General features: G+C 41.4%; 1 protein-coding gene across 1 annotated transcript in view; it reads right to left on the bottom strand.

The window, feature by feature from the left end:
• Positions 1 to 617: 617 nt before the first annotated feature.
• LOC132130060 (thioredoxin-like protein 1) overlaps positions 618 to 14,272 on the bottom strand; it is a 17,717-nt gene continuing 4,062 nt past the window's right edge. The window contains exons 4-8 of the mRNA XM_059541679.1: positions 12,350 to 12,472; positions 9,305 to 9,374; positions 8,182 to 8,354; positions 937 to 1,041; positions 618 to 850 (exon numbers count right to left, since the gene is read on the bottom strand). Of these exons, the coding sequence (XP_059397662.1) occupies positions 821 to 850; positions 937 to 1,041; positions 8,182 to 8,354; positions 9,305 to 9,374; positions 12,350 to 12,472 (501 nt within the window). The 3' untranslated portion in view covers positions 618 to 820. The remainder of the gene's footprint in view (positions 851 to 936; positions 1,042 to 8,181; positions 8,355 to 9,304; positions 9,375 to 12,349; positions 12,473 to 14,272) is intronic.

Raw genomic sequence — 14,272 nt, 5'->3', positions numbered from 1 at the left:
AGTTTTTCAATTATTCACCTTAATCGATTTAATAAGAGACTAAATTTAACATGACTGAACTAATCATCCGCATTTAACTTCGTTATTATTAATATATGCTCTCGTGTATCTTGTTAATAATGTAACAATAGTTACAAATATAAAAAAAAAAAGAACAACCTAGTCGAATTCATTAGATAAATCCTACATATTTGATTAATCTAACTAATAATGATTTATTCTAACAAAAATATTTAGCCTTTTACTTAAAAAATGACATTTAAGCATAGGCCTACTATATATTCCCAAATAATGTAGTTTGATATATTTAAAACGTAGTTTTAAGAAAAAAAGTATTTTAATGCAGTTATTTACACAGCGTTATTCATTTAATTTTCGTAAACTGTCCACATTTCGCGTTTCTTTCAAATTGTATGATTCAAACTAATTTAAAGACAATGTTGCAAACACATGCGATGGTTTTTGAAGGCGCTCCGATTGCGTGGAGTCTGCTGACACCCAGCGGTCAGAAGAGGAACAGCAGCAAGAAGAAAATAAATCAGCATTCATGCTTTTAAGATGAAATTTTAATCATCAAAAGGGTGCAGTTCCAGTGCTGATAAACAACAGTAGCCACGTGCCTTTGAAAAAGGATCGACTTTATTTACATGTACGTTTCAGATAAAAATGAGAGAACCAGGGCCTCATCGAGACAAACTGTGTCTTCTCTCACTCTCTCAGTGACGGATCTGGCGCTCCTCAGTGTCTGTGTTCGGGGTGATTTCACCCAGTCATGTTGGCCGTGGAGAGATTGCAGCAATATGTTGGCGTGTTTTCCTCTTCAGTGACTTTCTCCCTTCTTACCCACAACCTGTTTCACACACACACACACACACACACACGTTTAACTTCCGTCATGTGGAGTAAACACTGGCTGGACGGTGACTCTTTACTCACCCGTTTGAAGTCGCTCATGTTCGTGGCCTGGACAGGAGTCCCGATAAACGTCAAGTAGTTTACTTTTGTCGTCTCCTCGTCTCCTTGGTTGGACTTGATAAACACCTGAACACAAAAACACCTTTGAAATCAAGCTCTCAGATTCTCAAAAAGCTTCTTAAACCATAAGAATGTCATAACATTAAATATGAACAATTAAAGAGACTTTGTAAATGATCTGGATCTCAGGGTTGCAAACATTATCCCCCGGTTTCACAGACAAGGCTTAAGCCTAGTCCTAGACTAAAATGCAAGTCTGAGTTGTTTCAAATGAAAGAAACTTGTACTGATTGATCTTAAAATATATCAGTGCCTTTGTTTTGTCTCAAGATGCACACCAGTAATGTTTTTTTCTAAGGCATGTTTATAAAAATTACTTAAATGTCCTAATTGAACTATGGCCTAATCCTGGTTTAGGCTAAGCCCTGTCTATGAAACCAGGCCTATGTGCTTTACTATTTTAGGATTTTGACATGTTTTTAGTCATTTATTTTTTTTCTCCCTTGATATATTGTTATTATGAGTTAAGTAAGATGAGCATTTAAAGACGGTCTACTTTTATAAAGATTGAGACATTTGTAAATTACCTGGACACTGATGTAATGCAGGAGTATTTTGGGAAGCTCAAATTGGATATTTGTACTTTCTGAGCTGCTTTTCGTGTTATATATATATATATATATTTTTTTTTTCTCGAAATATTGTTATTCTGAACTAAATCACATGAACATTTAAATTTTTATTTAAATTTTTTATTCTCTACAAAATTTACAACCATTTTTTTTAATTTTTTGCAAAAACTTAGGTCTGAGTAGTATATATGTATTTATTTATAATTTATATTTATTTATTTTCTTCCATCAAAATGTTTTGGGTTTCTTATTTTGCAAAAATTCTTTTTTTTTTTTTTTTTTTTTTTACTTTTTTTTAATTAATTTATTTTCTCTCTGGAAATATTGTAATAAAAACATTTAAATACAGACTTTCATTTTTAGTCATTAAAAAAAAATTCTCCATAAAATATTTTTTAGCTTTTGCTTATTGGTTTATATCATTAATTCTCTCTTTAACTGTTATTTTGAATGAATGGATGTTGAAACTCAAGTTTTTGAATTTTTATTTATATATATATATTTATACATATATATTTTTTTATTTCTTCCATCAATTTTTTTTTTCAAAAACTTTTGTTTTTATTTCACTGATGTAATGCAGGAGTATTTTAAGACGCAAAATGGGTCTGAGCAGTATATATGTATTTATTTATAATTTATATTTATTTTCTTCAATCAAAATGTTTTTTGGCATTTTTTTTTTTACACTATTTATTTATTTTCTCTCTCGAAATATTGTAATAAAAACATTGAAAGACAGACTTTTTTTCCCATAAAATATATATATTTTTTAATGATTGCATTCTGAGATTTTATTTGTTCATGTATATTTAGTTAGTGTTTATTTATTCTCTCCTGAACAGTTATTTTGAATGGCTGGATGTTGAGACTCAAGTATTTGGTGTGAAGCTGCTCTGAAGCGAGTGTGTTGTGTGAAGCGGTGTGTGTTGTGTGAAGCGAGTGTGTGTTGTGTGAAGCGAGTGTGTGTTGTGTGAAGCGAGTGTGTGTTGTGTGAAGCGAGTGTGTGTTGTGTGAAGCGAGTGTGTGTTGTGTGAAGCGAGTGTGTGTTGTGTGAAGCGAGTGTGTGTTGTGTGAAGCGAGTGTGTGTTGTGTGAAGCGAGTGTGTGTTGTGTGAAGCGAGTGTGTGTTGTGTGAAGCGGTGTGTGTTGTGTGAAGCGGTGTGTGTTGTGTGAAGCGGTGTGTGTTGTGTGAAGCGGTGTGTGTTGTGTGAAGCGAGTGTGTGTTGTGTGAAGCGGTGTGTGTTGTGTGAAGCGGTGTGTGTTGTGTGAAGCGAGTGTGTTGTGTGAAGCGGTGTGTGTTGTGTGAAGCGGTGTGTGTTGTGTGAAGCGGTGTGTGTTGTGTGAAGCGGTGTGTGTTGTGTGAAGCGGTGTGTTGTGTGAAGCGGTGTGTGTTGTGTGAAGCGGTGTGTGTTGTGTGAAGCGGTGTGTGTTGTGTGAAGCGAGTGTGTTGTGTGAAGCGAGTGTGTTGTGTGAAGCGAGTGTGTTGTGTGAAGCGGTGTGTGTTGTGTGAAGCGGTGTGTGTTGTGTGAAGCGGTGTGTGTTGTGTGAAGCGGTGTGTGTTGTGTGAAGCGGTGTGTGTTGTGTGAAGCGGTGTGTGTTGTGTGAAGCGAGTGTGTTGTGTGAAGCGAGTGTGTTGTGTGAAGCGAGTGTGTTGTGTGAAGCGAGTGTGTTGTGTGAAGCGAGTGTGTTGTGTGAAGCGGTGTGTGTTGTGTGAAGCGGTGTGTGTTGTGTGAAGCGGTGTGTGTTGTGTGAAGCGAGTGTGTTGTGTGAAGCGAGTGTGTTGTGTGAAGCGAGTGTGTTGTGTGAAGCGAGTGTGTTGTGTGAAGCGAGTGTGTTGTGTGAAGCGGTGTGTGTTGTGTGAAGCGAGTGTGTTGTGTGAAGCGGTGTGTGTTGTGTGAAGCGGTGTGTGTTGTGTGAAGCGGTGTGTGTTGTGTGAAGCGGTGTGTGTTGTGTGAAGCGGTGTGTGTTGTGTGAAGCGAGTGTGTGAAGCGGTGTGTGTTGTGTGAAGCGAGTGTGTTGTGTGAAGCGGTGTGTGTTGTGTGAAGCGGTGTGTGTTGTGTGAAGCGGTGTGTGTTGTGTGAAGCGGTGTGTGTTGTGTGAAGCGAGTGTGTGTTGTGTGAAGCGAGTGTGTGTTGTGTGAAGCGGTGTGTGTTGTGTGAAGCGGTGTGTGTTGTGTGAAGCGGTGTGTGTTGTGTGAAGCGGTGTGTGTTGTGTGAAGCGGTGTGTGTTGTGTGAAGCGGTGTGTGTTGTGTGAAGCGGTGTGTGTTGTGTGAAGCGGTGTGTGTTGTGTGAAGCGGTGTGTGTTGTGTGAAGCGGTGTGTGTTGTGTGAAGCGGTGTGTGTTGTGTGAAGCGGTGTGTGTTGTGTGAAGCGGTGTGTGTTGTGTGAAGCGGTGTGTGTTGTGTGAAGCGGTGTGTGTTGTGTGAAGCGAGTGTGTTGTGTGAAGCGGTGTGTTGTGTGAAGCGAGTGTGTTGTGTGAAGCGAGTGTGTTGTGTGAAGCGGGTGTGTGTTGTGTGAAGCGGGTGTGTGTTGTGTGAAGCGGTGTGTGTTGTGTGAAGCGGTGTGTGTTGTGTGAAGCGGTGTGTGTTGTGTGAAGCGAGTGTGTTGTGTGAAGCGAGTGTGTTGTGTGAAGCGAGTGTGTTGTGTGAAGCGAGTGTGTTGTGTGAAGCGGTGTGTGTTGTGTGAAGCGGTGTGTGTTGTGTGAAGCGGTGTGTGTTGTGTGAAGCGGTGTGTGTTGTGTGAAGCGGTGTGTGTTGTGTGAAGCGAGTGTGTGTTGTGTGAAGCGAGTGTGTGTTGTGTGAAGCGAGTGTGTGTTGTGTGAAGCGAGTGTGTGTTGTGTGAAGCGAGTGTGTGTTGTGTGAAGCGAGTGTGTGTTGTGTGAAGCGAGTGTGTGTTGTGTGAAGCGAGTGTGTTGTGTGAAGCGAGTGTGTTGTGTGAAGCGGTGTGTGTTGTGTGAAGCGAGTGTGTTGTGTGAAGCGGTGTGTGTTGTGTGAAGCGAGTGTGTTGTGTGAAGCGGTGTGTGTTGTGTGAAGCGGTGTGTGTTGTGTGAAGCGGTGTGTGTTGTGTGAAGCGGTGTGTGTTGTGTGAAGCGGTGTGTTGTGTGAAGCGTGTGTGAAGCGGTGTGTTGTGTGAAGCGAGTGTGTTGTGTGAAGCGAGTGTGTTGTGTGAAGCGGTGTGTGTTGTGTGAAGCGGTGTGTGTTGTGTGAAGCGAGTGTGTTGTGTGAAGCGGTGTGTGTTGTGTGAAGCGGTGTGTGTTGTGTGAAGCGGTGTGTGTTGTGTGAAGCGGTGTGTGTTGTGTGAAGCGGTGTGTGTTGTGTGAAGCGAGTGTGTTGTGTGAAGCGAGTGTGTTGTGTGAAGCGAGTGTGTTGTGTGAAGCGGTGTGTGTTGTGTGAAGCGGTGTGTGTTGTGTGAAGCGAGTGTGTTGTGTGAAGCGGTGTGTGTTGTGTGAAGCGGTGTGTGTTGTGTGAAGCGGTGTGTGTTGTGTGAAGCGGTGTGTGTTGTGTGAAGCGGTGTGTGTTGTGTGAAGCGGTGTGTGTTGTGTGAAGCGGTGTGTGTTGTGTGAAGCGAGTGTGTTGTGTGAAGCGAGTGTGTTGTGTGAAGCGGTGTGTGTTGTGTGAAGCGGTGTGTGTTGTGTGAAGCGGTGTGTGTTGTGTGAAGCGGTGTGTGTTGTGTGAAGCGGTGTGTGTTGTGTGAAGCGAGTGTGTTGTGTGAAGCGAGTGTGTTGTGTGAAGCGGTGTGTGTTGTGTGAAGCGGTGTGTGTTGTGTGAAGCGAGTGTGTTGTGTGAAGCGAGTGTGTTGTGTGAAGCGAGTGTGTTGTGTGAAGCGAGTGTGTTGTGTGAAGCGAGCGTGTTGTGTGAAGCGAGCGTGTTGTGTGAAGCGAGCGTGTTGTGTGAAGCGAGCGTGTTGTGTGAAGCGAGCGTGTTGTGTGAAGCGAGCGTGTTGTGTGAAGCGGTGTGTGTTGTGTGAAGCGGTGTGTTGTGTGAAGCGAGTGTGTTGTGTGAAGCGGTGTGTGTTGTGTGAAGCGGTGTGTGTTGTGTGAAGCGGTGTGTGTTGTGTGAAGCGGTGTGTGTTGTGTGAAGCGGTGTGTGTTGTGTGAAGCGAGTGTGTTGTGTGAAGCGGTGTGTGTTGTGTGAAGCGGTGTGTGTTGTGTGAAGCGGTGTGTTGTGTGAAGCGAGTGTGTTGTGTGAAGCGAGTGTGTTGTGTGAAGCGAGTGTGTTGTGTGAAGCGGTGTGTGTTGTGTGAAGCGAGTGTGTTGTGTGAAGCGGTGTGTGTTGTGTGAAGCGGTGTGTGTTGTGTGAAGCGAGTGTGTTGTGTGAAGCGAGTGTGTTGTGTGAAGCGAGTGTGTTGTGTGAAGCGGTGTGTGTTGTGTGAAGCGGTGTGTGTTGTGTGAAGCGAGTGTGTTGTGTGAAGCGGTGTGTGTTGTGTGAAGCGGTGTGTGTTGTGTGAAGCGGTGTGTGTTGTGTGAAGCGGTGTGTGTTGTGTGAAGCGGTGTGTGTTGTGTGAAGCGGTGTGTGTTGTGTGAAGCGGTGTGTGTTGTGTGAAGCGAGTGTGTTGTGTGAAGCGGTGTGTGTTGTGTGAAGCGGTGTGTGTTGTGTGAAGCGGTGTGTGTTGTGTGAAGCGGTGTGTGTTGTGTGAAGCGGTGTGTGTTGTGTGAAGCGAGTGTGTTGTGTGAAGCGGTGTGTGTTGTGTGAAGCGGTGTGTGTTGTGTGAAGCGAGTGTGTTGTGTGAAGCGGTGTGTGTTGTGTGAAGCGGTGTGTGTTGTGTGAAGCGGTGTGTGTTGTGTGAAGCGGTGTGTGTTGTGTGAAGCGGTGTGTGTTGTGTGAAGCGGTGTGTGTTGTGTGAAGCGGTGTGTGTTGTGTGAAGCGGTGTGTGTTGTGTGAAGCGAGTGTGTGTTGTGTGAAGCGAGTGTGTGTTGTGTGAAGCGGTGTGTGTTGTGTGAAGCGGTGTGTGTTGTGTGAAGCGGTGTGTGTTGTGTGAAGCGGTGTGTGTTGTGTGAAGCGAGTGTGTTGTGTGAAGCGGTGTGTGTTGTGTGAAGCGGTGTGTGTTGTGTGAAGCGGTGTGTGTTGTGTGAAGCGGTGTGTGTTGTGTGAAGCGGTGTGTGTTGTGTGAAGCGGTGTGTTGTGTGAAGCGGTGTGTGTTGTGTGAAGCGAGTGTGTTGTGTGAAGCGGTGTGTGTTGTGTGAAGCGAGTGTGTTGTGTGAAGCGGTGTGTGTTGTGTGAAGCGAGTGTGTTGTGTGAAGCGGTGTGTGTTGTGTGAAGCGAGTGTGTTGTGTGAAGCGGTGTGTTGTGTGAAGCGGTGTGTGTTGTGTGAAGCGGTGTGTGTTGTGTGAAGCGGTGTGTGTTGTGTGAAGCGAGTGTGTTGTGTGAAGCGAGTGTGTTGTGTGAAGCGAGTGTGTTGTGTGAAGCGAGTGTGTTGTGTGAAGCGGTGTGTGTTGTGTGAAGCGGTGTGTGTTGTGTGAAGCGGTGTGTGTTGTGTGAAGCGGTGTGTGTTGTGTGAAGCGGTGTGTGTTGTGTGAAGCGGTGTGTGTTGTGTGAAGCGGTGTGTGTTGTGTGAAGCGGTGTGTGTTGTGTGAAGCGGTGTGTGTTGTGTGAAGCGAGTGTGTTGTGTGAAGCGAGTGTGTTGTGTGAAGCGAGTGTGTGTTGTGTGAAGCGGTGTGTGTTGTGTGAAGCGGTGTGTGTTGTGTGAAGCGGTGTGTGTTGTGTGAAGCGGTGTGTGTTGTGTGAAGCGGTGTGTGTTGTGTGAAGCGGTGTGTTGTGTGAAGCGGTGTGTTGTGTGAAGCGGTGTGTGTTGTGTGAAGCGGTGTGTGTTGTGTGAAGCGGTGTGTGTTGTGTGAAGCGAGTGTGTTGTGTGAAGCGAGTGTGTTGTGTGAAGCGAGTGTGTTGTGTGAAGCGAGTGTGTTGTGTGAAGCGAGTGTGTTGTGTGAAGCGAGTGTGTTGTGTGAAGCGAGTGTGTTGTGTGAAGCGGTGTGTGTTGTGTGAAGCGGTGTGTGTTGTGTGAAGCGGTGTGTGTTGTGTGAAGCGGTGTGTGTTGTGTGAAGCGGTGTGTGTTGTGTGAAGCGGTGTGTGTTGTGTGAAGCGAGTGTGTGTTGTGTGAAGCGAGTGTGTTGTGTGAAGCGAGTGTGTTGTGTGAAGCGAGTGTGTTGTGTGAAGCGAGTGTGTTGTGTGAAGCGGTGTGTGTTGTGTGAAGCGAGTGTGTTGTGTGAAGCGGTGTGTGTTGTGTGAAGCGAGTGTGTTGTGTGAAGCGGTGTGTGTTGTGTGAAGCGAGTGTGTTGTGTGAAGCGGTGTGTGTTGTGTGAAGCGAGTGTGTTGTGTGAAGCGGTGTGTGTTGTGTGAAGCGAGTGTGTTGTGTGAAGCGAGTGTGTTGTGTGAAGCGGTGTGTGTTGTGTGAAGCGAGTGTGTTGTGTGAAGCGGTGTGTGTTGTGTGAAGCGAGTGTGTTGTGTGAAGCGAGTGTGTTGTGTGAAGCGAGTGTGTTGTGTGAAGCGAGTGTGTTGTGTGAAGCGGTGTGTGTTGTGTGAAGCGAGTGTGTTGTGTGAAGCGGTGTGTGTTGTGTGAAGCGAGTGTGTTGTGACGTACAGTCACACTGTTGACGTTCTGAAACTTGACGTATCGAAGCGGGATGAGGCCGTCGTCTTTGTAGTCGTCCTCAGACAGATCCAGCGCCTGCGTGGCTTCGCTTCTCTCGGCGTCATCGAACCCCATGGATCGAGGAAGATTAATGAAGATCTTGACGCTCTTCGGGGCTTGAGCTGAGGACACACATTACATCAGAGCTCTGAACAGATCAACTCAAGAGCAACTTGTTCAGGTTTGTCTGATTGTAAACAGATGTGCGTCAGAATATCGGATCATTTTTACTGTGCACTGTCTATATACACACTACAGATCAAAAGATTGGGTTCAGAGTCTCTTCTGCTCATCAGGGCTGCATTTACTTGATCAAAAATACAGGAAAAATCTGTAAAATAGTGAAATATTATTCTAAAGTAAATCAGCTGTTTTCTGTGTGAATCTGTGTTAAAGTGTAATTTATTTCTGTGATGCTCCGCTGTATTTTCAGCATCATTCCTCCAGTCTTCAGTGTCACATGATCTTCAGAAATCATGAAAATATGATGATTCATAATCAGTTTTGGAACCTGTGATAGTTTTTCAGGATTCTTTGATGAATAAAAAGTTAAAAAGAAGAGCATTTGTTTATAATAGAAATATTTTCTAACAATATACAGTAGAGTACAAAAGTTTGGAGTCAGTACATTTGAATTCTTTCTTCTTTTTAAACAAATTAATTATTTCTTTCTTTCTTTCTTTAGGAAATTACACATTTTATTCAGCAAGGATGTGTTCATTTGTTAAGAATTGATAGCAAGGATTTTTATTGTTAGAAAATATTTATATTTTGAATAAATGCTGTTCTTTTAAACTTTATATTAATCAAAGAATCCTGAAAAACTATCACAGATTCAAAAAAAAAAAAAAAAATACATTACACTTAAAGGATTTTAAAATAGAAACCATTATTTTATATTGTAAAAACATTTTACAATATTAGTTTTTTTCTATATTTTGGATCAAATAAATGCAGCCTTGAGACTTCTTTAAAAACATTACAAGTCTTACTGACCCCAAATGCCTGACCATTTATACTGATTTTATAATATATATATATATATATAATATCTGTAAATATGAAATATTACGGAGTTCCGCAGCCAGCAGCTTCATGGAGAAGAGTTTGACGGGTTGATTGAAGGCGATTGTGATCAGAAGCTGCAAACAAACACAGAAGGATCAGTCGTGAGATCATGTGACCTCGGGAAACTCATCACAGTAGTGAAGGAAACACTGAAAATACATGCCAAGTAATAGACTGGAAACTGCATCAAAACTAAAAATAAATCACACCTACATTAAAAAAAGCACATGCAACATTAATAATAATCCAAATAAAATGAAAAAAAACTATAATAGCACATAAATAATATATATATATATATATAGGAAAGAAAGGTCAAATGTGCATTGATATTCTTAATTTGTCTGTAAATGCAAAAGTCGAGTGCATTGCATTCTGGGGTGCAGTATTTATTTATTTTTTAAAAATATTTTAATATATATATTTTAAATAATATGCAAAATGAAAATTATTTTGAACACTTGTTTAATGCAGTCAATGACATCCAATTCTCTACTCTTATGTTTCTTTTTTTTACATATATAAAAAACAACAGCAAAACCCTCAGGAAATTATTATTTATGCACCTCTTTAATAAGATGCTAATGCCAGTAATGTTTTTAGTTGAGCATGTGCAAGTTTGTGCTCTTTACAGACATTTTCTTTTCAAAGTGACCTGCTTATGAAGCCCTAAAACTGTTTAAAACAAATAAATAGCAAAGTTAAGGAATACACAACATGGTAAAACAAATTTAATTAAACTTAGTCTTGAATTCATTTTTATTTAGAATTTCCCTTTATTTATTATTTTCTGTATTCATTTAATAAGCCGTTTTAATTTTATTTTCCATTATGTCCTATACTATTTACATATATATTCTATTAATCCACTAAAGCATTAATCTATAGATTATAACATATATGATAAATAAACATATTTTACAATAAATACAAACAAATGGATATGAACTATTACTTTAGATGCTGCTTATCTCAGTGTAAACGAATGCATTGCACGGATGCATTTAAATTCAGTTGCAAAAATGTTTATTATAATGTTTATTATATTGATATGAGTTGGTGTTGACCTCACAAACACGCCGTCATCACACGAAGCAGAGGTTTTACAGAAAGCCAGATGTCTGACAGCATGCTTTTATCATCTACATTTGCACATTTCTCTCCTTTCTGTGTTTGCGTGTGGTGTTAATGTAACATAAACTCTGTGTGTATTTATATTCACACGGGATATTCATTTCACAGAAAAACACGTTTTTTGACCACATTGCAGTTTTTTACATCTTGCATTCTGATCAAATATGAAGATATATATATATAACAGTACTCATAAACACTGGATTTTCAATCTGACAATTAGTAATTAATAATAATAATAATTAAATCAAACAAATACAAATGGAACTATGTGAAAAAATAGTTATAAAACGAAATTGACCTGACAATTGATAATTAATTAATAATAATAAAACATGTAATTGAAATTAATTATTAAAACAATGACAATATATAATAAATACTTAAATAACACTCAGGGAACTACACTAACCTTTTCCACTGGTGGCACTTGTGCGACTAACTTTCTCAGCTACTGGCGCAAAACATGATTTGGTCGCACAAATGTTTTATAGTAAGCCGCTCTGGATAATAATGAACTGTATTGCATACAGATGTGCTTTTTATTTGACTTGCCATCTTTTAAACCACATGCCTTCTTGTTTTATTTCTTACAGTACACACAGTGCATTGCTCCGTCTTGGTACTTTAACCCATGGTTTAATATTTGATGTATGTTCATTCAATTTATTTATTTGTGCCATTTACACAATGTTTCCTTTTTTTAAGTTTGTAGGTGTCCTGAAACTAATATAAAATAGCACTGCATAGTCTTCACTGTAAAATAAAATACACAATCAAACCAAAATGTATTCAGACACCTTCAACATTTCTCACATTATCACAGTTTATTTGCTGTAGTTTAGAAATTGGTGATAAAATATGACAATAACTCAGAACAAATTAATCTTGATAATGTCGGATAACTTTGATAAAAAGATATGTAATGGAATCAACCAAAACATCAGACAACTGTCAGTATGACAATATTTACACAACTATCAATACTTTGTTGAACAGTTACCAAGCAAGCAATGCTTAATCTGGTTCAGTCTGTGGTGTGAAAAGGTTGCATTAGCAATTAAAGAAAGAAACACTTACGCAAAACATGGTCAGGTACCTAATTATTTATTTTTAATCAATTTCACTGGTAGCCTACAGTATGAAGAATTTTTGGGTATAATATTTCACAGATCACTATTTTGTCATACTCACTTACATAAATGAACTAGTGGCCTGCACCCACCAGTAAAACAATTAGATTTTTGGATTGACTTTGGATGAATTCTTGTTAAAACTACAAAGTAATTCAGTCAAGAGCAGTGAGTGATTTACTTTCATGTTCATACATTAAAGACACCGACAGCAGAGCTAGTAAATTAGGCAGAGCTAGTAAATTAGGCGCGGTCACTTTAAGAGACAAACGCATCCATTATAATGACACGCATACGATTTTTTTCCAACTCTTTACTTTCACTTAAGACATAACCACAGACTTTTTCGAACACACTTTCCAAGACGGGTATTTCGACATATTTTGTATGTATTTGTTGTCAGTACAAAAGCAAGAAGACTTTAAGACGCGTCTCTGCTTGCTCCCTGAACACCAGAACACCACGGTGCTGAATTTAGCTCTTGCGCTTTTCGCTTTTGTTTAAACTGCGATTTGTTTTTGTTCGTTCAGGTGCAGGAGGATGCGTAAAAAATAATAAAAAAATCATAAAAAATATCAAATTAAAATAACAAAATTACAAAAAAGGTAAATATTTTATTTGTTTCTCTGCAAGTCATGTAACCGTTCACCGAAATGTGAATTTGTAGTTAAATTGTGGGAATATTAACTTAAGTTCACAGGGTTCAGCTGACAGAGTTTGTGAATCCTGCGGCTGTTTCTGGAACATTTAAAGGAACAGCATCAAAGACGCAAGGCTCTGACCTGTTCATCACAGTCTGACTCCAGGTACGACGAGTCCTTGATCAAACAGCTGTCAAAGCCACAGTCATCGCTCTCGTTCAGACACTCACAGCCCGCTTTACTGACGAACGGCATCAGGTCCATCTGAACACACACACAGGACATCGTTACACACACACACACACACACAGGACACCATTACACACACACACTCATACATACAATCAGTCAGTCAGTCACACACCCACACACACTCATACAATCTCACACACAGGACACCATTACACACACACACACACAGTAACAGTCATACACACACACAGTCACAAAGGACATGATTACACAAACACACACACAGTCTCACTCACTCACACACACAGTCTCACTTTCACATACACTAAACACACTCACACACACACTCACTCTCACACACAGTCTCTTAAACAGTCTCACTCTCCTCTCTCACACAGTCTCACTCATACAGTTTCAATCTTTAACTCTCTCACACAGTCACTCTCACACAGTCTCACTCATACACAGTTTCAATCTCTAACTCTCTCACACAGTCTCACTCTCGCACGCTCTCACTCTGAAATAGTCTCACTCTCTCACAGTCTCACACAGACTCACTCTCACTCACACAGTCACACACACACTCACTCACTCAGCTTCACACACTCAGTCTCACTCCCACACAGTCTCACTCTCTCTCTCACACACAGTCTAACACACACAGTCTCACAGTCTCACACACACTCACTCTCTCACAGTCTCACACACCATGTCACACTCTCACACACCATCTCACACACACAGTCTCACACAGTCTCACTCTCTCACAGTCTCACACACTCAGTCTCACTCTCTCACCCTCACAGTCTCACTTTCACATACACTAAACACACACTCTCACACATTCTCACTCTCACACACAGTCTCTTAAACAGTCTCACTCTCCTCTCTCTCACAGTCACTCTCACACAATCTCACTCATACACAGTTTCAATCTCTAACTCTCTCACACAGTCTCTCTCGCACGCTCTCACTCTGAAATACAGTCTCACTCTCTCTCAGTCTCACACACTCACAGTCTCACTCTCTCACCCTCACACAGTCTCACTTTCACATACACTAAACACACTCACACACACACTCACTCTCACACAGTCTCTTAAACAGTCTCACTCTCCTCTCTCACACAGTCTCACTCATACAGTTTCAATCTCTAACTCTCTCACACAGTCTCACTCTCGCACGCTCTCACTCTGAAATACAGTCTCACTCTCTCAGTCTCACACAGACTCACTCTCACTCACACAGTCACACATACACTCACTCAGCTTCACACACTCAGTCTCACTCCCACACAGTCTCACTCTCTCACACACACAGTCTCACTCACACACAGTCTAACACACACAGTCTCACACTCTCACACACACTCACTCTCTCACAGTCTCACACACCATGTCACACTCTCACACACCATCTCATACACAGTCTCACCCTCACACAGTCTCACTTTCACATACACTAAACACACTCACACACACTCACTCTCACACACAGTCTCTTAAACAGTCTCACTCTCCTCTCTCACACAGTCTCACTCATACACAGTTTCAATCTCTAACTCTCTCACAGTCTCACTCTCGCACGCTCTCACTCTGAAATACAGTCTCTCTCTCTCTCTCTCTCACACACACACTCACTCTCTCACAGTCTCACACAGACTCACTCTCACTCACACAGTCACACACACTCTCTCACACTCAGTCTACACACACACACACTCACTCAGCTTCACACACTCAGTCTCACTCCCACACAGTCTCACTCTCTCTCTCACACACAGTCTAACACACACAGTCTCACACTCTCACACACACTCACTCTCTCACAGTCTCACACACCATGTCACACTCTCACACACCATCTCTCACA

The sequence above is a fragment of the Carassius carassius genome, chromosome 47, assembly GCF_963082965.1.
Source record: "Carassius carassius chromosome 47, fCarCar2.1, whole genome shotgun sequence".
In the NCBI taxonomy this organism is placed as follows: Eukaryota; Metazoa; Chordata; class Actinopteri; order Cypriniformes; family Cyprinidae; genus Carassius; species Carassius carassius.
Note: the sequence above shows the minus strand (reverse complement) of the source record. Positions and strands in the feature narration are given on the sequence as shown.